Source organism: Pelophylax lessonae (assembly GCF_965119305.1).
Source record: "Pelophylax lessonae genome assembly, chromosome: 1".
NCBI lineage: Eukaryota > Metazoa > Chordata > Amphibia > Anura > Ranidae > Pelophylax > Pelophylax lessonae.
This window is the reverse complement of record NC_138768.1, coordinates 373350216-373374542: the sequence shown is the minus strand read 5'-3', so window position 1 is coordinate 373374542 and position 24327 is coordinate 373350216. Positions and strand designations below refer to the sequence as shown.

Here is a 24327-nt window from a genome sequence, read left to right as displayed (position 1 = left end):
GTGTCAGCTAAGAGATTTTCCTTTACATCCTTTTTTTATAAGTTGTACAGGAAGTGAGAGGAAACCTGATTAGAGAGCAATAAAAGCATAACAGAGTGTACCCCTCCACCATTCTATTATATAACTACCTAAAATCTAAAATGAACTCCCCTTAAATGGGATTTAATTTTTTACAGTTATTCTAAGCGGATTTTAATAAAGATTTAGTCTGCTAAGAGTAACACAACCATGCTAAACTATGTATTTAAACCTTACTAATTAGAAAGCAATGATATTTTCAATGTTAGTGACTTACAACAAAATACTTATTTAATTGTCAGTGATTGACATTGTTTAAAAACTCACTTTCTATATTGTTTAATGAAACCAATGCTATTATATGGATGTAAAACTATTTTGAAGCCTCTGATATATGCTTAAGTTCTTAGTGCATATTTCCCTTTTGTATGAGTTAAATGAATGACATCCAAATAAGCAAACAGTGGGAAGGACTGGCGTGTGTATAGATTACACTGAAAAACAGGTACCTAGAGACAGGTGGGAATATTTAATATAAAGGAAATAGGGCACAGCAACCTGTTTGTAACCAGATCTACAGTCCATGCTAGACTGTCAGTAACTGCCAGAAATGTGGATTCTCTGTCAATTTGTATTACTCTTTTTGGGATGTATGATAATTATCAAATATCTAAAAGTCATCTGGGCAGCAAGAAAACTTCCTCCTGGACCCATCCCTTTACCCTTTATTGGAAATTTGTGGGCACTGAATTTCCAGCTCCAACCAGAGACCCTTAGACAGGTATGTGCCAGTACTGAGTGAATTTTTAAGAGGTAAAAAAAGATTTCATCTTAAACGTAAGTTAAGAAACCGTACAGATGTACGTGTTGGAGGTAAGAGTTCTTTTTTTAGATTTAAAAATAAATAAAATTTTTTCCACATTACACTGTGTTTAATACATATACATATGACATTTGGTTCTATCTGAAAGCAAGTGTAGTTCCATTGGTAAGGTATGATATTTTTAATAAATCATTCTGCATTTCTGTAAAAATAAATAGCATTTTTTTCACATTGCACTAAGTATAGATCCATTGAAAAGGTACACCATGATATTCCTAATTAATCAATTTCTTTATTTGTATTTCTATAAAAATAAACTGCATTTTTTTTTTTTCATATTGCACGGTGTTTAATACATATAAATATGAAATTTGGTTCTATCTGAAAGCAAGTGTAGATCAATTGGTAAGCTACACTATGATATTCTTAATGAATCAAGTTCTCCATCTGTGTTTCTGTAACAGCTCATGTTTTAACTATTTTTGACTTTTCGACTTTGTTTTACTCATCTGATTTCCACATGCTATGCACATGTGAAACACTCTATGAACATGCTGCTTTTTTAGGGGGGCATAAAACACAATGTAATCCTTCACCCCTGGTCTTAAAGCATCCCAAGACCCCTGCAGGGCAATTACTTATACAATGTAGAGCTGTGACTTGCACTAGCTTTTCACCTAAACAAGCTGTTGCCGCTTCTGGTGGATTATCAATAGCAGCATCTAAAATACAGTATGTAGCTCAGCTGAAAGTTCCAGGAAGATATAAAACCCCACTGCAGCCCTCCCAAAATGGAGAGATCCATTTTCTATACAGGCATAGCAGTTGGAAATGATTCCCAAGATGAGGCTTACCTGCAGAGTGGCATTAATATTTATCAATCACCATTTGCACCAAGTTGTCTAGTTCGCTAAAGCCATATATTTATCAGAATTTTTATCCTTTGAAAAGCCTTAAATCTAAGCATGCAAAAATGGAGGACATTGTGTTTTTTGGTTCATGTGCTTTCTTATTGCTGTGCAGGAACATACATAAAGAGTAGAGCCTAACAATAAAGTTGTACTGCCCAGAAGTTTTGTGAGAGTATTGTTAAACAGTTGCATTAAAAAAAAATCCTATTAAGATAAACTGAGTAAACTTCCTGTCTTTGGCAGAGTTAAAGTGTTTGCTTGATAGCACTGGAAGTTCACTTATTGATTTTTACATGTTGGTTATAATTGCTTTTGAGATATGATTAGGTGTATATGAAAAATTTGGCTTGGATCATATGATCTGTGTTTTTCTTATAAATAGCTGATCAAAATTTTACTCTTACCCTGCTGCTGTTTATTGATATTCCGCTATATACAGTAGTATATAACATTAAATTCCTCAACAAGGATGATTTTGACCAGTTCGTTCTAAAAAAGTTTTCAACAGTGACCAGACTAGACCCACTGTAGATCATCAGTCCTTTAGGTTAAAAAAATAGTTTTGTACTCAGTAAAATCATTTTTTGTAACTTTATTAAGCAAAACAGGATTCAAAGGCAGTTAGGTTATACTGCCGCCTGCAAGGGATTTGGATACTGGCAAACTAAAAAAAAAAACAATGGCCAGCCTGGTGTAACCCCTCACACTAACAGCATTCTTCATTTTGGTTGAAAAGATATTCTAGGAGTAAACTCACAAATACCGGGGGATGGGACCTGTGCTCTTTAACCTCCCTGGCTGTATGATTGTTTCAGATTTTAGGTGCTGAAAGCGGTACTATTATTTTGCATGTAATTCTTAAGAACGAGCAGCCCAAACCAACTATTTACATATGATTTGTTTTTACTGTGCGTTCGAATACCGCCAAGGAGGTTAATGAACTCCAAAAAATATTTTACAATAAATATCTTAAATCCTATTTTCCTTCTATTTCATTAAGGGACACAAGATTGAGATATTAAGAACATTCAAAAGCGGTCCACCTAAGGGGTGGGCAACAGTAATAAGCCGGTGACTGCCTGTAGCTCAAAAAGCTACTTGAAGGACCTTACATACCTCCCAACTTTGGAACTTGAGACTGAGGGACACTTTAGCGAGGCGCCAAAAAATGGTATAAAAAGATTTTTCACCAGTTCATGCGCTGACCAATTTGTCCTTCAGAGTTGGCTGGTAGGTAGTCATGTTAAAACAAATATAAAACTTTCCTAGTGCCAGGTCATTGCAGCTCTCCTCAATTCCACTGGGTGGTGGACAAAAGCTCTATACAAAGATTCAAAGGAAGACAAGCTCACAGCCGCCCTAGAATATTAACGTTTTATTGTAAACATAGAACAAGACTTGAGTAATAGTTGCACTCACATATTCCAGGATGGTATGGGCATGTACATTTAATATTCCCCTTCTCCTCTCCTAGCTGGCCCCTTCAAGTAGCATGGAGCTCAATCGCTGTTCCTGTGACATCTGCTGTTGGAATCCAAGTCCTCCTCACATGGAGCCCCAGCGTACTCGGCAGGGTGCACATGCGTTCGGACTAGCCGACACAGTCACGTAGGTAGGAACATTGCAGCTTACCCAGAAGGCTATGGATGATGGGGAGGGAGGAGTGGGTCAGCTGTACATCCCGCATTCGTTGCTATGACAATGTGTTTTGGAGGTGGGGCCTCCTTCCTCAGGTCCCTGCCTACAGTGACTGTGTCAGCTAGCGCGCGTGCATGCGCTCCCTGCCGAGTACGCCGGGGGCCCCATATGAGGAGGACTTGGATTCCATCAGCAGATGTCACAGGAGCAGTGATCGAGCTCCGTGCTACTTGAATTGGGTCATCTAGGAGAGTAGAAAGGGAATATTAAATGTACATGCCCATACAATCCGGGAATATGTGAGTGCAACTATTACTCAAGTCTTGTTTTGTGTCTACAATATAAATGTTATGTTAGGGCGGCTGTGCGCTTGTCTTCCTTTGAATCTTTGTACAGAGCCAAAAAACGAGCATGGTTGGAGTAACTTGAATATTGGGCGCCACTTAATAGATGGAAGATTTCAATAAAATGTTTTTTGGCAAAAAAAAATAAAATAGATAGAAGAAATCTGAGATTTGGAGCAAATTTCATTTGACAACTGTACAAACTGTCCCCTTTTGCAGCTATATACATCCCCCATATACACACTGTTCCCCTTTTCCCCTGCACACTTTCCCCCATATACACACTCTCTCCCTTATCCCCTGCACAAACATTGTCCTTCCCTACACATTGCCCCCCTTTTCCTTTGCACACACTGTCCCCCTCTGTACAAATTCCTCCTCACACCCCCCCCCCCCCAAGTACTCATTGACCTTCTCTGTGAATAAAGTGCTCCCCATACACATAGCCTCCCAAGTTTAGACTTTCACACGCAGCTGCAAAAAAAGTGGGCGTGGCTAAATAGCACTAAATGTTGGCTGTGGTTTTAAGGGACATACACATCATATACATGGTATACACTGCACACATTTGCTGCATTACTTGTACCCACAAAATAGTCTGTACTGTGTCACAAGCTTTATTCTTGCAGACACAACATTTATATAATCATTTTTATATCATTTTTCAAAACTCTTCCATTACACATGCTTTCTATCTGAGTCTAACTTCAAGAAATTCATTCTATCACCTAAAGGTACTTCCCAACCAGCAACTACTGAAACACCAAACACGATGGTCAGGAGTAAGCAACATACAGCACAGTAAACCAAGTACATCTGTTAGGATTCTGGAACCTAGTGCCCCTTACATTTATGCTCTATGACAGGTATATGCAAACTGTGGCCATCCAGAAGTTGCAGAACTTTAGGTCCCATGAGGCATAGCAAGACTCTGACAGCCACAAGCACGACACCTATAGGCAGAGGCATGATGGGATTAGTTGTTTTGCCACAGCTGGAGGGCCACAGTTTGCATATTCCTGCTCTATGGTAAAAAAAATGCCTGGTGTCACTGGTCAGTGAGAAGAAAATCAACCCTAGCATCACTGGTCTTAATAAAGCCCTCCTTAACATATTCAGACCCCAAATCATCCCCCTTAACATATTCAGACCCCAGACCATCCTCCCTTAACATATTCAGACTCTAGATCAGCCCTTTTTAACATTCAGACCCCAAATCTGCTCCCTAAACAAATCTAGACCCCAGATCAGCCCTCTTAACAATCCAATTCGAGATCAGCCCCCCCCCAACATATTCAAACCGCAGAACAGCCCTCCCCTTAACGTTCAGGCCCCAAATCAGCCCCCTAAACATATCCAGACCCCAGATCCGCCCCCTTAACCTATTTAGACCACAGATTAGACCCTTTACATATTCAGACCCCTTAACATTCAGACCCCCCAGATCAGCTCCCTAAACCTACCCAGACCTCAAATCAGCCCCCCTTAACTTTCAGACCCTAGATCACCCCCCTAACATTCAGACCCAGATCACACCCCCCTTACAAAACACTATATTCACATCTCAGATCAGCCCCCCTTAACATGTTCAGACCCCAGATTGGCCCCACCTAACCTAGTCAGTCCCCCTTAACATATTTAAACCCCCGTTTAACATGTTTAGACCCTAGATCAGCCCCTTAACGTAATCAGATCCCAGATCAGCCCCCCCCTTAGGAGAAAAATAATAAATGGAAAATAACATATTTGTCAATAAAAGACTCAGAGGATAAAATCAAGGAGTGCATGAGAAAACTTCCTAGTATTGTCAAATGCACAACAACCATATCAAACGAACTTAGGTACTCAGGGGCTGCACATACAGTATATACCAGCACCGACCTACCTGTATACCAGAATTGATAAGTGAATCAATGACTGAAGGGGAGGAAATCTGATGAAGGGGGAGTGTTGGGGGCAAAGTCTGTGTTGACTGGAAAAATTGTGTGTGCGGGACCTAGTGAGAACAGTTCGAGTACAGTTTAGGGATTTGTGGTATGTGGGTGGACTGTACCATTTGCTGAGGAATGAAATGGATGAAAAGTTGCAGGAGGCTGAGGTGAGCAGAAACAATTGTGGATGATGTACTGTGAACTAAAGTAAATTTATAAGGGCAATCTTTGCTGACATGAGGAGGAGTGGCTTGTGAAATGTTGGACAGGAGGTCTAATACCAGCGTTGGGAGCTGTAGCAAGCATTCTAGCATCCAGAGCTGGGCTATGGGGTGGGTCTGTGGGACCCCGGGAGTTGTTTAAATCCCAGGACAATCCCACAGGAATCGGGACAGTTGGGAGGTAAGCATTATGACCAAAGCTGTCATCAGATAAGACCTGAATATTCACCTGGTAAAATATGTGAACGGAAAACTAGGTGACAGCCTTGCAAGTCTGGGAAACCGTTTCCTGATGCTGAACTAGTGAAGTGCACCTTGACAGGAAAGGGTGGAACCTATGAGCTTACAAGTTGGAAGACCATAAGTTTAAAAAAATGGTTTGTCTTAGCCACTAAGAAATAGCAAATCAAGAAGCTGACTCTTCTTTATGGAGAACATCAGGAATGACAAAAAGAGAGTTAGTCTTCCTAATACAAGTAAAAGCAAAGAAGTAAACCCAAATAGTACAAAATACATCCAGACAGTAAAATTGTATTCTGATGTACTGTAGCTGGACAGAGAGATGAAAGAACAATGGCTTGTTTTGAGGTGAAAAGCCAAAACCATCTTAGGAAGGAGGATCATGGTCTCAACACCACCTTGCCCATGTGTAAGATGAGCAACAGGTCTTTACAGGACATGACCGCCAACTATGAAAAACGCCTTGGACATGAGATGGTAGCAAGGAATGCAACCTTGTGAAAAAGAGTAAAAAGAGGAATATCCCTGGACCCTGATAGGTTCAAAAGGAGGTTTGTGAAGTGCAGCTAAATCTCACAAAGTCACAGGTTGTTGCTCACGAGGAACTACATTAGAGACACCCTGTACAAAAGTCCTAACCAATATGTGAGAGGCTAGTGGTCTTTGTAATAGAAGGGCTGGAGATTATTTATTGTTTGACCACTTTGCGGATTGGTTTAAGATTTAGCGGTGGTATCTTTATAACACTAAGCCAGGGCTACACTACTATTTATTTTGCAATTTAATGGAGTGCAGGAACACTTTTGGGTTTTGGATTTACTAAAACTGGAGAATGCAAAGTCTGGTGCAGCTCTGCATAGAAACCAGTCAGCGTCCAGGCTTTTTTTTTTTTTTGCTAAAGCTTAATTGAACAAGCTGATGTTAGAAGCCAGATTTTGCATTCAACAGTTTTAGTAAATCAACCTCATTGAGGTGTTAGCAGCAGCCGTTTTTTGAGTATCTAAGCGTGGCAGTGGGTGAGAATTTAGTGGTAATAAAAATAGGTAATCTTGTAAAAAAAAGGCAATCATTTCTCAACAGAGAGATGTCCTTGTTCCTAGGACACTAGCAAAAAGCTGAGTCATGCTGAGAGTGGGAGTGGTTTTGTCAAACTGACAACTGTCTTTTGGTTTGCCAATCTTCATATGGACAGCAGTATAACCCAATTGTCTCTTAATGCTTTGTCCCTCAATGAACAGGAAATAAGTCCCATATCTCCATATTCTTTCCATGTCTCCATATTCCTACATTCGATCTCTGACCCAACTGTTTTTATAAATTGAATGTACAGAGAGTTTCATAAATTTCTACTGTACTTTGTGATACAATTATTAACATATAACAGAATTTTGTAGCGTGCAATTGGTCATGATAGAGATGTACTGGGATGAATATTGCAAGAGGCACAGTCTTTTAAAGAATGTATTTTACATTTGCAATATTTGTTTTGAGAGGACGCAAAATATTGTTTCACTTCAACCAAATGATTGATCCACCTTTGTGCTGAATCTGATGTCCAGAAATAGTTGCAATTCTTTCTGCCATTTAAAGTATATGTAATCCGTAACAATGAACTTCTCTTGCTTGCTCCTTTTAGTCTGTTTTAATATACTATTGGAAGCATTTTGTTAGTTCTGATTGATAAATGCAAACAAAACTGTTGATCTTGTCAGAAATTCAACTGCCCCTCCTAGTCTTACCTTGGACCACAGAATAATGTTGTATTTATGTTGCAAAGATTGGGAGTGGTTGAGTAATTTAGAAAGACACTGAGCAGGGCTGATAACACTTAGGCTGGCCACACATACCGTAGATCGAAATTTAGCATAATTTGCAGGAACTGGTCAAATTTTGATCCATCTCTAGTTGTTCTCTTTCAATTAACTTCTCAGGAAACAGCTGGTTGGAAAATTTTGCTTCGATCAGCTCATGCAGCCAATCGGCTACAGTGCGGGTTAGTGTATTCTGACGGCGGGGGAAGTCCTTCTGTCACAATGCAATGACACAGTGGAGAGGATTCCTTCATCCACCAAAAATCACAATATTTCTTCTGCACTTACAGTTGTGCTCATAAGATTACATACCCTGGCGGAATTTATTATTTCTTGGCCATTTTTCCGAGAATATGAATGATAACACAAAAACTTTTCTTTCACTCATGTGTAGTGTTTGGCTGAAGCCATTTATTATCAGTCAACTGTGTTTACTCTTTTTAAATTGTAATGACAACAGAAACTACCTAAATGACCCTGATCAAAAGTTTACATACCCTGGTGATTTTGGCCGGATAACATGCACACAAGTTGACACAAAGGGGCTTGAATGGCTATTAAAGGTAACCATCCTCACCTGTGATCTGTTTGCTTGTAATTAGTGTGTGTTTATAAAAGGTCAATGAGTTTCTGGACTCCTGACAGACCCTTGCATCTTTCATCCAGTGCTGCACTGACGTTTCTGGATTCTTATTAATGAACTGTTGAACTGTATAAAACAGAAAGGGATTTAAAAAGATATCCAAGGAATTGAGAATGCCAATCAGCAGTGTTTAAACTCTAATCAAGAAGTGGAAAATGAGGGGTTCTGTTGAAACCAAACCACAGTCAGGTAGACCAACTAAAATGTCAGACACAACTGCCAGGAAAATTGTTTGGGATGCAAAGAAAAACCCACAAATAACTTCAGGTGAAATACAAGACTCTCTGAAAACACGTGGTGTGGCTGTTTCAAGATGCACAAAAAAGGAGGCACTTGAACAAAGATGGGCTACATGGTCGAGTCGCCAGAAGAAAGCCATTACTATGCAAATGCCACACAGTACCCCGCTTACAATACGCCAAACAGCACAGACAAGCCTCAAACCTTCTAGCACAAAGTCATTTGGAGTGATGAGACCAAAATTGAGTATTTTGGCCACAACCATAAATGCTACATTTGGAGAGGAGTCAACAAGGCCTATGATGAAAGGTACTCCATTCCTACTGTGAAACACGGAGGTGGATCGCTGATGTTTTGGGGATGTGTGAGCTACAAAGGCACAGGAAATTTGGTCAGAATTGATGGCAAGATAAATGCAGTATGTTATCAAAAAATACTGGAGGAAAATTTGCATTCATCAACCCAGAAGCTGCGCATGGGACATACTTGGACATTCCAACATGACAATGATCCTAAACACAAGGCCAAGTGGACCTGTCATTGGCTACAGCAGAATAAAGTGGAGGTTCTGAAGGGCCATCTCAGTTTCCTGACCTCAATATCATTTAGCAACTCTGGGGAGATCTCAAAAGTGCAGTTCACGCAAGACAGCCCAAGAATTTACAGGAACTGGAGGCTTTTTGCCAGGAAGAATGGGCAGCTTTACCATCTGAGAAGATAAAGAGCCTCATCCACAAATACCACAAAAGACTTCAAGCTGTCATTGATGTTAAAGGGGGAAATACACGGTATTAAGAACTGGGGTATGTAAACTTTTGATCAGGGTCATTTGGGTAGCTTCTGTTGTCATTATGATTTAAAAAGAGTAAACACAGTTGATTATAAATGGCTTCAGCCAAGCACTAACCATGAGTGGAAGAAAAGGTTTTGTGTTCTCATTCATATTCTCTGAAAAATGGCCAAGAAATCACAAACTCTACAGGGTATGTAAACTTATGAGCACAACTGTAGGTGCAGCACCATTCCTTTTGGAGAGATTCTTTCTATACTCAAGGCATCCTCAGCACATCACCCAAGTCTCGGTCTTCTGAAAACTACTTGGCCTTGCTGCCTTCTTCGGACTGGAAAATCCCTGAACTCTAAGCACAAAAGCAAAAGGGAAAGGTGCAACAGCCTTGTAAATTTATCAAGGCAAAATTTATTAGAAATGTAAAAGGAATAAACTCACAAACTCTGCTGAACCTATACCAAATCTCCAATAGAACAACCAGAACTGACAGCACCCCTCCTGTGAAACTCTGAAGAAGAGGGGACACCCTTGAAACGCATCTGCAGATCTCTGGGACACCTGCTTGAGCTCCAAAGAAAAGGGGATGGCCCGAAATACGTTAGTGTCTGTAAAACTCTGGGATACCCGTTTGGTTTCAATGGAGGGGTGCCATCAGTTCTTGTTGTTCTTTTGGAGATTTGCTATAGGCTTTATGTTCAGCAGAGTTTGTGATAATATTATTTTTGCATTTCTTATCAATTTGTCTTGGATAATGCACAAGGCTGTTGTGCCTTCCCTTTATCCTTTTGTGCTTAGTATTTCTGCATTCACCCCAAATGTGTGAATGGGGGAATCAGTTCAGTTCTTTGGTTCAGGCCTCTGGCTGGATAAAAAAAAGTCAGCCATGCATGGCCAGCTTTAGTCCACAAAAATCTTTGGTGTTGCCATTCAAAAACAGCTTAAAGACAAACTCCGAGAAGATTAGAAAATCCACCCTTGCAGTTTGACCCAACACACACACACACTGCAAGAGTTTAATGAAAGAAAAGAGGAAGAAGCTCTATCACTTACCTTATACCCCACTCCAGTATGCTCCTGCTCTGTCCAAAGCTTTAATCTTTCAGCAGAGCCTTTGCGTCATGAAATATTATACAGCTTTATTGTATACAACTAATATTATACAGCAATATTGTATGTTGGGGAAGCTGGAGTTCTGGAGTGCTACCGGAGCCAGATTCATCTTACAGAGCAGGCTGCAGGGGGTCACAGAGCTCGAAGGGCCCTGGAGCGAGGAGTGGGGTAAGTATTTACTTCTTTTTCCATTGCCCCTAGTCTAAACGAGCATTTAACCCTTGCAGTTCGAAGGGACCTCACTCGATTTCTGAAATTTGGCTTTAAGGGCTGAGTTCATTACTGGCAGATTAATATTCTCTATTTGCAAGTTCCAAAAGGGAATAAAACATGGGAAATATATATACTGCATAATTTTTTTTTTCCTTAACATACACTTTAATATATCCAGGCTTTTCTTTATGTTTACAAATATTGTACAACCATCATATATTTATTAAACTATTATTGATAGGTGCCCCTATAAAAGGTCCCCGACCATTCCATTGTAATTGATCACAGCCTCAAAAAGATCCTGTATCTGTTGCAGCTTTGCAGAGTTTTAACTTTCAATTTAGGATTTTTTAAGTTCTTTGAATAGAGGGGGAAAAACATTGAAATTGGTCCACAATTTTCCCTCAAGTCTAATCAAAGCTCTGAAGGTCAAGTTTATCGTATAATGTGATGTTTTCATATCATAATACACATAAAATCTAAAACACTACTAAAAGTCACATGCCATGTATTTATATTTAAAGTGTTACTAAACCCAGTACCCTGCATTCACTATATCTGGTCTCCCACATTACACAGAACATGCAAATGATTTAGTTTTAGTAAATATAAACTGCTAAATACCTTTTCTCATCATCAGTATATAGCAGTCTTGTGACTTCTATCAGTATCTGGTTAAAGCTTGTAAGAGGAGTTTCCATTCTGCTCTGACTGTCCTAAAAGGCTGCATGACCCCTGACCCTCTGTCTGGACAGGGCTGATTGGCCCTGTGCTGATCACTTGCACTCTCTCAAGAAAAAACATTCTAGCAAAACACACCAAACAGAACAGAAGCTAGCGAACACTCTGCACATGCTCAATCAGGAGATTGATTGGGGACTGTGGAAGAAGGAGAAGATCAGATAATACAGGATCAAACAGCCTTTTTGCACAATGCAGAGAATTAACCCCTTAGGTCCCACAGTGAGTATAACAAGCATGTGTTACTGCATATACAGACTGATTTTACTGTTGTGGGTTTAGTAATACTTTAAAGTCAAGTTCAACCCAACAGTGGAAGCTCTGCTTTACTGCTTCCTCCCCCCCCCCCCTCTGGTGCCATATTTGGCACCTTTTGGGGGGGATGGGGGAGGGGGGAGTGGATACCTGTCAAAAACAGGTACATAATCCCACTTCTGTGTAAAGGCGCTGCAGCAACCTACGTCATTTGGGGCCCCTCCTCCTCCTCCCCCACCCCGCCGCCTTCTGAGAGACACACACAGGTCCCATAAGGCAGCGGGACCATTCAGAAAGCACAGTGTGACTTGAGTATAGATTTCTGACAAGTTAAATAATGAAATGTGTTTTTCTCATTCACAGCTTGCTAAACTCTATGGAAACATCTATACAGTGTGGCTTGGTGAAACCCCACTAGTGGTGCTGAGTGGCTGCAAAGCTGTAAAAGATGGCATTGTGTCTCATTCTGAAGAGCTGTCAGGGCGCCCTGTGGCTGGCTTTTTAGGGGCCCTTCTTGGTGGTAAAGGTAAAAATGTATTTCCCAGTATACATACAGAGTCCGAAGTATATTGAACGTTTTACATCATGGCAATGAGTATTCTTGTCTGCTTGCGTCTTTTTAATGAAAAAGCACATATAAAGAGTAAAAAATATACTTCATGGAATGTAACTGGAAAGGCAAATAGAAGGAAGGAAACAGGACATCAACGTATATTGATGCATACAGTTGAAAGGTATAAGACTCATACGTTCATCATTGTGGAGTGCTACTATACAGCCTTTATGAGATACAACCAAGAAACTTGGAGGCTCTGGTGCATCATGGGACATATAACACAATTTATGATCACAGAACTACAGTCCTCATGTTCCTCAGATACAGACTGTGTCCTTTGTGAAAAACCTCCTGTCTACTTTTCATATTAAAAACTTTGTTTTACCTATAGGACAAAGTGTTGCATGTATTATCAATAGAAATGAATCTTGCTAAAATCCTTTGCAACTATCCTGTCTATGAAGCTTTCTTCCTATATAACTAAAGTATCAATTTTCACATCAGGTTATGAATGAATTCCCCCTTTCTTAATAGGTATAGTCACCTCTAATGGACACATGTGGAAACAACATAGACGTTTTGGGCTAATGACCCTAAGAAACTTAGGACTTGGAAAATGTGGCCTGGAGTCACGAATACAAGAAGAGGCTTTCTGCCTAATGGAGTCATTTAAAGCCAAGAATGGTTAGTCAAATGGGGTTGGTCTAGAATAGCCTATAGTTTTTACTGTTTTTATATATACCAGAACCATTGAAGCAACTGAATATACTGTATCTCACTGGTAGGTAATAAATTAATGCTATAATACAGGCATGACATTATTTAAGAAAAGACTGCTATTGGTTATTGCCTTTTAGTACTGAGAAGTAACTGGAAAAATTAAACATTTTTTTTATCTGATTTAGGAGCACCATTTGATCCTTCAATGATGATCATTTATTCTGTGGCAAATGTTATTTCTGCTGTAGTTTTTGGACACCGTTTTTCTATTGATGATGGGATTTTCCAGAAATTGGTGAAATGCAGTCATGATCTTCTTGAAAGCATTGGGTCAGCATGGGCAAGGGTAAGTATAAATAAAGTTGGGTCTTGCTTTTTATTCTGAGCTTGAATTAGTTGGCTGATGTGCACATACTATTAATAATAATAATCATGCCTACTTTTTGCCCAGCTATACGATTCTTTTCCATGGCTGATGAAACATCTACCTGGCCCTCATCAGAAAGCCTTTGCAATTATGGAATACTTACATCAATTTACCAACAATGAAATCCGAATGCATAAAGAAAATGGATCATTAGAGGAACCTCAAGATGTCATCGACTATTACCTGGCCCACATTTTAAAAGTAGAAAATTAGCCACTGTTATTTATGTATTTATTTAGATGTTGAAAGATATTTATTTAAATGTGTAAACTATTATCACTACACAGGTTTGACATTTTTCAGTAATATGCCCAATAAATATACTAATGATTACTTGGGTAGATAATTATTTGAAGGGAGATTCAGGCACGTTGCAGCTGACAAATACTACTTAGGTACCACAAATGAGAATTAAGAGCAGTGGACTGCAAAGGGACCCATAGGAGGGCAGTCTGTACATAAATTTACTTCAGTTACGTAAGGGTTTACAATACAGCCTTTAAAAAAGTACATCTTGTGTTCTGAGAATTTATGTGTCATGAAGAATTGTGGTGTTTTCACACTGGTGTGTGTGTAAATGGATTTTGTGGTGTCCATGAAAAGAAACCTATACTGTTAGTAAAATGGAAGCTACCATCGCTGACCTCTTTCTAAGAACACTAATTGCCTGGCTGTCTGCAGCTTTGGTACTTTCAGAGTTAATGACCTGCAACAAACATGGAGATTAGACAGTCATAGTGAAGTCAGAACTCTTGACCTGAATACTTGTTCCAGGTCATTGCCTCAGAAATGACTGAAGTACTGATATTGTGGGTGACTTACTAAAGACATGGAGAATGTTCACTTAGCAATGTAAATGTTCACTTTGCAGAGTGAATGTTAACTAACCTTATGAAATAAGTTGAGGATGTGTTCACTTTAATCAATTACAAATGTGCGAACAAAAACCAAAGTGAACATTGACTTTGCTAAGTGAACATCCTCACAGCAGACCGGAAAGCACAGACCCCAATCACTTTTTTTAACTGGAGTTGAACTTTAAATTGCATGTTTGCCTTACATGTCTATTTTTATAAAGTTAAAAATAAAATCTGTATTGCTATGCTCTATAAAGTAATTCAAGGTGCAGTTGATGACTGTTAAGTACAATGTATTTTCTGTAATGTTCTTTCTGAGTGCCTTTATATACATTTTAAAGGGGAAGATTTTTTCATGAAATCTCACTTGTATCTTCCTAGACAGCAGGGGAAAAAGAATCCACCTTTGATGAGAACAGTCTGATTATACTGGCCACTGATCTCTTTATGGCAGGGGTTGAAACCACAGCCACCACCTTGCAGTGGGCTTTATTATACATGGTGGCTTATCCTGATGTACAAAGTGAGTACAAAAATGACAAAAAGTCACATATTTTGCTGACTAAAAAAAAAAATTATAATAATATTTCCGGATGATTGACTACCAGACATGTTTTTGCAGTCAAACACATTCAAGTGTTTCTATTTACTTTCCCCTTTCACCTCATCATAGTTTAATGTTCATTAAAGGGAATATATCTTGTTTGTATACTTTGCACCTTATAAGGACTATTACACCCACTACCTTTTTTGATTCTTCTTACCCGACCTTTGATCTGGCTCTTATAGATGGACTTTGCTTTTGTGTTTTATCTGCGATTTTAGCTGCGATTTTATTCCATTGTGTTTTATTATTTTAGAGCGCTGCACTGTTCTACTGTTTATACTTTTGCTACCCAGGTTTTGTTTCTGTGCCTGTTTTTAGTGTCCAGCTGCTATCTGATAGGGTTGAGCGCTGATATTTCTTACCATTTGTTTGTATACATCTTTACTTTATCATGTTAAGATTTCCAAAATACTATATATACATATATTATATATATATATATATATATATAATTTTTTTCAGGTAAATGTATGGTATTTATTTATTTTAGTAAAAATATTTATATAGCGCCAACAATTTATGCAGTTTTTTATTTATGCTATATTGTAAATTTACATCAGTCCCTGATGGTGGGTAGTGCTACACTAAAATTACAAAAGCTTCTGGCTTCCCTAGAATTGTTATATTAGTATTAGTAATATAAAATGTTTATCAATAAATGCAAATTTTCCCTTACATGGTACAATTATCCACATCGTGCAAAACAGTAGATATATGTAACGGCAACATATGATGGCAGGATTCACAAGTTTAGACAAAAAGATTAAGAACTGTAAACATAACAATAAAAAGCTGGCCATAAGTATAATTTAACCCAATATTGTTCCTAATAGTAACTATTTAATCTTAATATTGTGATATACTGTATATAATTCTTGTTTTTATAACTACAGTAAAAACACCTAAAAAAAAAAACTGTGCAATTGCTGCTTTATTATCAACTACACATTTAAAGCGGAAGTATCGTCGCTTTTTTAACTTTTACCTACAGGTAAGCCTATAATAAGACTTACCTGTAGGTACAATTAATATCTCCTAAACCTGCAAGGTTTAGGAGATATTCTCCCTGCATGTAGCCGCTGAAACCAGCAGTGCATACGCTCTGAAGGTCCGGCGGACCTTCAGAGCTCTTTGCCGGCTCCTTGCTGAAAAGTGACTCCCGCGTGCATGCGTGGAAGAGACGGCATCGCGGCTCCGGCCACTCACAGCGCCGGAGCGGCCGAACCCGGAAGAGACGCCGAGGGAACATGACAGCTCCCTCAGCGGTGTCCAGGCGGGGCTTCATTTTAAGGTAAGTACAGTATTTCATAATGAGCTAGTATGCGATGCAGGGTTTGTTTGTTTTTTTTGTTTTTTTGGTAAGGATACAACCGCTTTAAAAAGAAATTGTAAAGGAGTGTACTCCCCTCCAAATCCAACGCTGTTGCTATATTACTTCTAACTAGATTGTAAACACAATTCTCTAAATCAGGGTTTCTTAACATGTTTAGCTTGAAGAAACCCTCAGCAAAAAGTCTGAGCTCTCGGGAACCCCTGAAATAATTTATTTTCAGATCTACAGCTTTTGCAAGATTGGTGTGATAAGCAAGCTGTTGATATAACAATTGAACAATAATTTTTAGAAATAACATTAAAGTGGTTCTAAAGGCTTAAAGTTTTCTTTTTTTTTTACCTGAATTCTCTGCATTAAGGTAAAACATTTTCTGTAGCTAGGACTACGACCCCCCCCCCCCCCACACCTTTTTCTCCTAACTGGACACATAGGTAGTAGTGGGAGCCATTGTCAGAATGCAATGTGCCAGCAAGGGGGATTCTGTCATAAACCTTGCTTAGGTGGATGGAGGAATGTGTTCTTTTCTTTTTTTTCATTCAGCCTGCTGAAAATGAACCATCTATTGCCAACTTTATAAAAAGAGCACCAGAAAAGTGTGCAGTTGTGAAGGTGTTCTTAATCTACTGTAGATATTGACAACAGGAGAAACTGCCTTCTCTCTTCTACATGAATGCCTTGATGGTCTAACAGAAACCATATGACAGAAAAAGCAGTGCTATGAATAGTGTGATGAATACGATTTGGTTGTAGATGATGTTGTCCCTACAAATTTTGGTATATTTGATAGGCAAATTCTGGCCCCATATATTATCCTATAGAAAGGGAGGACAGTATTCACCAGTCTTTTGTAGGCAATAATATGCAAGGGTACTGTGGAAATCCAGAGTAATGCTACAGTTTTCCTAGCATACAATAAAAGTAGTCCCAGAAATGTCTTTTGAGCATTTCCAAGATCCATATCACCAAATACACCTCATAGGCACCACTTTGTGTTACATATATTAAGACCAAAATGATAAGGATATTATTTTCTGCCGAAAAGGCCAAATCTGTTTGATGGGCTGTGGACACAATAAATTATGTAAAACATTTTCACAAATGAGGTAAACTACATTATGTTTAATATGCCTACTGTATGCTAATTATATTATTGTGTATAATTAAAACAATTCTTGTCACAGAGAAGGTGCACAAGGAGCTGGATGCTGTACTTAATGGATCTGTAATTTACTATGAAGACAGGAAGCGGCTTCATTACACTAATGCGGTCATTCATGAGATTCAACGTTATGGGAACATAATAGCCGTGGGAATTGCAAGAACCTGCATAAGAAATGTGAATGTCTGTGGCTACTCTTTGCCCAAGGTGAGAGCTTGGTAAATTTGAATTCGTATTCTGTGTCATCACCTTTCTAAGGCAGTTTTTTTAGTATACAAATCTTTTATTACATAATACATTTTGGAGCAATGATTGTAATTTTTTTTTTATTTTTATAATTTCATCCTTCAAGAATACAATGGTTCTTCCCAACCTGGATACTGTGCTGTATGATTCTGAATACTGGGATACTCCTCATCATTTCAACCCACATCACTTTCTGGACAAAGATGGGAAGTTTTCAGTAAATGAGGCATTTTTGCCTTTTTCTGCAGGTAGGTGCCTACAAAATTTTAAGCAGGAGAGTAGTGTCCTTTATTCTTTTTGAGGGCAACAAGAACATTTTCAGCCCAAGTAGGGAAAACACCTGTTGACCATGCCAGAATTCTAATGTCCCTGTAACTCCCTGTGCACAGAACTAATATCTCAAACAATGGTATTGACTTTCTCAGCTATCGTCTTTAAACTACGGAACCCTTCCCAACAGTGTATTGGAGAAGTAGACAGAAAGTGTGTTACTGGTAGGAGTATCCGGTGAACATAAAGGGGAAAAAAAGCCTTAAAAAAAAACTATAGCAGTCTTCTATGTCTAAGGAAAACATTTTACCAGGTTAGCAAATAAGGCACCTGATTAGTTGTCTTGACCCAGTGAATTATTTTATTCAATCTAGTTGTTACAAAATAGCCTTTCTTTTCAGTGTTACAGATTGTGAATCCCTAGTTAAGTTCTGTCATACCATTTAGTGTCCAAATGCCAAAGTGTGCAAAACTCTATTTTCCACCCCTTTTTAAGGGGAAGATCTAGAAAAAAAAAGTCAAATGTTTTGTTCTACACTTTCTCTAGAGAGGGGCTCCTCTGACATATAGACATGTATAAGGTGTCTTTATATTATTTTGCTACAGCACCAACATCTTGTAGTAGAAGAGCTGCCCTTTGTGCCACATTTCAAATAATGGGTGACATTTAAAGTATATCTAAAGCCAAAGGCTTTTTTAGATAAAGTTGAGATGGTCAACACCTCAGGTTTCTTTTTTTTACACTATCTGTCTTGTAGATACAACAGGAAGAAGAGGATACCTCTCTAAAGTTAGGGAAATGCCCAATTAGACTCACACTACACATAAAAATCTGACCATATAATCTCTGTCAATCAATTTAACCAATGCAATGTAATATAAGGGCCTACCTAATCTATAAAATTGATCTCCATCGAATCAGGCAAACTCTTGCACTACAAAGTTGTTGGTAGATCTAAAACAGACTGTACAATCAGACAGAAACATGTGTAGTGCATTTTAGTTCTAACCAGAACAAGTGTCGTAACTGGAAGTTTTATACCCTATTTCTGTTCTGATAACAGCTCAAATGTTTGCCTTTTTTCTCGCTTTCAGTGCAGCTGACAGTGGTCACCAGTACAAATAGAAGAGTAAATTATCCCAGCAGGGACACAGACATCAATACAAATAACCCCTTACCATTCTATCCATAACCAATAAAAAAAAAAAAGTTTTCATTTTTATATACTCTGCTGCAACCAAATCCCTTCTTGTGAAATCTGCATAAGTGTGCATCAGTATTTATGGTAATTCCAGCTGGTAGGTACAACAGTAGGTAGGAAAATACATATACTGTATTCCCATTCAGGGCTGGAACAAGGTCCTGGGCGCAATGATTTACTGAGTGTAGGACCCTCTAAAGTTGCACATTATAAATGGAGGAAAGGGGTGTCGTTTTCCCCTGGGCGCTGGATGATCTTGTCCCGGCGCTGTTCCCATTATCCCTGCATTTCACTATTCAGATATCAGCAGCAAAGCTATACATAAATAGATGCCTAGGAAAATGTTCAAACATTCTCTCTGAAAATATTTTAAACTCAAAAGCTTGGTGCACTAACATTCTAACACCGTATTCAGCTGCTATAACTATAACAGTAGTAAATGCAATTAAAACGACTACAGCTAAAATAATTCAAATGTCATTGTTATGCAGCAATGGACCATTGTAGTAGACGAGGCTCCAGCTGAAATTGTAAAATAAACAACTTCTGTTCTATTTAAGCAAATATGTTTTTTCCAAATTATTATTCATTGATCATTTTTTTTTTAATAACTGTACAAAACAGAGCCAATTGGGCATACAATAGCTTGCACAGTACATCAGACTTACACAGTGTACTAAAAAAAAAGAAAGTCTAGAACTTAGAGGAGCTCCAGCTGGTTTTCTAAAATTATAAAGTCAACAGCTACAAAAACTGTAGCTTCTGACTTTTAATAAACAGACACTTACCTGTACAAGAATCAAGCGTTGTGCTCACCCAAGGGGGCACTGGGAACCGTCTTTGGTCTTCATTGCTAGCATCTTAACTTTGAGCACTTGGCTGTGACAGCTTGTGGCTTCACAGCCATGTGCCCACTGCGCATGTATGACTCGCGCTGCCCTTCTTTTTTTTTTGAACAATTTCGCAGTCTTCCAGGACCTGTGACGTGTCCCAGAAGACTGCAGGAATGGAGGGAGGAAGGGGAACTTCCACTCCGATTGCCTGAGCGATCCGAGCAGAAGTGGGAGCCTGTCAAAACCAGGTACTCACTCCCCCCCCCCCCCCAAAATAAAAAATGCCAAATTTCAAAGAGGAGCAGGGGAGGAGGCCTTAAAGCGCAACTTCCCCTAATGTGTGGGGTTCTACTTTAAACAATCAGGTGCACTTAGTTCAAGGCAGGAAAACATACATGTGCAAAACCAGTTAGGAAAGCATCCAATTGCATCTCTCGGGACATGGGTGAGCTTGCACTGGAGCAGCTTCAGTATGATATGTAGAGCAGACCACAGCTTTAGACTTGATCCTCTCCTTACAAATCATTTGAGGTACTGGGGTCTAGCCTAGAATCTGGTGAGGCATTGGTAGAGGCTGAGATAAGCCAAACTTCCCAAACCTTTAGAACATTTTTCTGGACAACTCCTAGATGTACAGTATCTCACAAAAGTGAGTACACCCCTCACATTTTTGTAAATATTTTATTATATCTTTCATGTGACAACACTGAAGAAATTACACTTTGCTACAATGTAAAGTAGAGAGTATACAGCTTGTAGAACAGTGTTGCCCCCTCAAAAAAATTTAACACACAGCCATTAATGTCTAAACCGCTGGCAACAAAAGTGAGAACACCCATAAGTTATAATGCCCAAATTAGGCCCAAAGTGTCAATATTTTGTGTGGCCACCATTATTTTCCAGCACTGCCTTAACCCTCTTGGGCATGGAATTCACCAGAGCTTCACATGTTGCCACTGGAGTCCTCTTCCACTCCTCCCTGATGACATCATGAAGCTGGTGGATGTTAGGGACCTTGCGCTCCTCCACCTTCCATTTAAGGATGCCCCACAGATGCTCAATAGGGTTTAGGTCTGGAGACATGCTTTGCCAATCCATCACCTTTACCCTCATCTTCTTTAGCAAGGCAGTGGTTGTCTTGGAGCTATGTTTGGGGTCGTTATCATGTCGGAATACTTCCCTGCAGCCCTGTCTCTGAAGAGAGGGGATTATGCTCTGCTTCAGTATGTCACAGTACATGTTGGCTTTCATGGTTCCCTGAATGAACTGTAGCTCCCCGGTGCCAGCAGCACTCATGCACCCCCAGACTATGACACTCCCGCCAGCATGCTTGATTGTAGGCAAGACACACTTGTCTTTCCACTCCTCACCTAGTTGCCGCCACAAACGCTTGACACCATCTGAACCAAATAAGTTTATCTTGGTCTCATCAGACCACAGGACATGGTTCCAGTAATCCATATCCTTAGTCTGCTTATCTTCAGCAAACTGTTTGCGGGCTTTCTTGTGCAATTGGTCCTAGTGGGTGTATGTATGAATGTTAGAAGGGGCTTCTTTCTGGGACGACAGCCATGCAGAACAATTTGATGCAGAGTGTGGTGTTTGGTCTGAGCACTGACAGGCTGACCCACCCCCCCCCCCCCACCCCTTCAACCTCTGCAGCAATGCTGGCAGCACTCATACGTCAATTTCCCAAAGACAACCTCTGGGTATGACACTAAGCACGTGCACTCAACTTCTTTGGTCGACAATAGCGAGGTGTGTTCTGAGTGGAACCTGTCCTGTTAAACCGCTGTATGGTCTTGGCCACAGTGCTGCATCTCAGTTTCAGGGTCTTGGCAATCTTATTATAGCCTGGGCCATCTTTATGTAGAGCAACAATTATTTTTTTCAGATCCTCAGAGAGTTCTTTGTCATGAGGTGCCATGTTGAACTTTTAGTGACCAGTATGAGAGAGTGAGAGCGATTAAAACCAAATTTAACACACCTGCTCCCCATTCACACCTGAGACCTTGTAACACTGAGTCACATGACACCGGGGAGGGAAAATGGCTAATTGGGCCCAATGTGGACATTTTCACTTAGGGGTGTACTCACTTTTGTTGCCAGCGGTTTAGACCTTAATGGCTGTGTGTTGAGTTATTTTGAGGGGACAGCAAATTTACACTGTTATACAAGCTGTACACTCACTACTTTACATTGTAGCAAAGTGTCATTTCTTCAGTGTTGTCACATGAATAGCTTTAATAAAATATTTACAAAAATGTGAGGGGTGTACTCACTTTTGTGAGATACTGTATATGTGAATTTAAAGAGCACTAAGGCTGAATTGACCTTGCATAAAATAATAGGAGTCCTAATAGTACTCTTAGAGCCCTAGTTGGGGCTAGGGGATAAACTAGTCCCAAAAGGCATATATCAATGCTCAGTGAGACTGAAGCGGTTGTGACCTGGAAAATGAAAAGTGATATTAAAGCTTCCTGTTTTTTAAACTACCTGCACCGTGCAATCGTTTTGCACAGAACAGCATCAATCCTCCTCTTTTCAGGTCCACTGCCAGTGCTCCTGGCTCCCCCCCCCCCCCCCCCCCCATAGAATGCATTGAGGTAAAAAAAACTTTAGGCTTTATAACCACTTTAATGGGTAAATATTCACCTTGCTCCTCACTCCAGCAGGCCCCTTCGAGCTCTGTAAACCGTCCCCCCAGTAGCTTGTTCTGTAATCTGCAACTGGCCACTTCAGCCTCTTCAGCATGTCATACAGGGTTCATTTTCCCACATTGTATGTGGTGATGCCAAGGCTCTGCCCACAGAGGAGGAGAAAGCTGGAGCCAGCTACAGCGGAATGTAAGGGGTAATTGGTAGAGTCTCTTCAACTCTCCTATAGACATAATTGCGTTTTAACACTTGCAGTGTGGGGGGGGGGGGGTCCCGCTGCTAGGGTGTATTTTCTATTAACTATCGTGATTTGGGCTTTAAGCCTATAGACTGGTTCTCTAGGCATTCAGTCTTGAGCAATCAACAGAAGCCAAAAGCAGGGCAGTTTCTTTAATGTTGACAGCTTAAGACCCCATGCACACTGGCCATTTAGCCTCTATGCATGTGGATCGGGTGTTTAGTCACTGGCAGAAGACACAGTTGTGCCACTCAGCACCACTGTCGACAGACTGTATGAGAGAATGACAGCTGCTGCAGATGTACAGGTTTGTGTGGCACACTCAGTGGTACTTCCGTTTAGTGCAGTATTTTCCAAGGGATGAACCCCCAGAATGCACACAACTTGCATTTTGGGCGTTCATCCCTGGCCACATACTTCACTAAATGTAAGTACAGCTAGAAACACCTCCCAGCCCTTTCCAGCCGCAGCAGCTGTCATCCTCCCGTAGAGTTTGATGAGCTATTGCCATAGGGGCTGGATAGCACAGCTGCTTCCTGCATCAGCCGCTAAGCACCAGGGCAAAATGCCCAGTGTGCATGGTGTCTTAGGCTATCAACATTAAAAAACTGCCCTACTTTGGGCTTGTGTTTATGGCATTGATTAAACATTAGTTTAAGACACTTGTGAGATCATTTAGAATTTATGGACAGGTGCATTTGACCTGCAGTAGATCTCCTTGTGATCTGCATTTGACCTAATTCAAGCAGGCTTTGCATTGTCTTAGACTTGTATAGCAATGCAAAAGTCGTGACACACAAACACAGGCCCCTACCCTGTGAAGCACTCTGAACAAATGATCTTGTACAACTCCTCAAGAGACATGGGTATATTATAAAATAAATTCACATCAGGCTTCCCTACGCAGTCCTGCATTACCTACTTCCTCTCTGACACAAGCCAGAGCACAGGAATGTTCCAATATGTCAAACCTGCCAGAACCTAAAGTGCTGGGTATCCAATAGGTTTAAACTGATACTTTCACCAGTGCAGAATTGAAGGGCGAATTATCTAGTAATGTACATTACTAAACTGTTGAATTTTCAGTAAAGGTCCTTTTTTTTCTCATTTACAGGTGCCCGGGTATGTCTCGGGGAGCAGCTTGCCCGGTATGAGCTCTTTATTATTTTTACCACTCTTATGCGATCTTTCAGCTTTCATCGTCCAAAAGGAGTAACAGAGGTGAACACCAAATATGTCTTTAAGTTGACCCTACAGCCTCATCCATACAAGATTTGTGCTATACCTCGATAG

The 24327-nt window shown here is 39.9% G+C and overlaps 1 protein-coding gene across 1 annotated transcript; it reads left to right on the top strand.

Moving 5' to 3' along the window:
* Positions 1 to 628: 628 nt before the first annotated feature.
* Positions 629 to 24327, top strand: LOC309545722 (cytochrome P450 2J6-like; the record flags this gene model as incomplete). The annotated part of the gene is made up of 9 exons (XM_082245057.1): positions 629 to 799; positions 12293 to 12455; positions 13020 to 13169; positions 13391 to 13551; positions 13657 to 13833; positions 14871 to 15012; positions 17611 to 17795; positions 17941 to 18082; positions 24149 to 24327. The coding sequence occupies 9 exons, from the start codon at positions 629 to 631 to the stop codon at positions 24325 to 24327; spliced, it is 1470 nt and encodes a 489-aa protein (XP_082101183.1).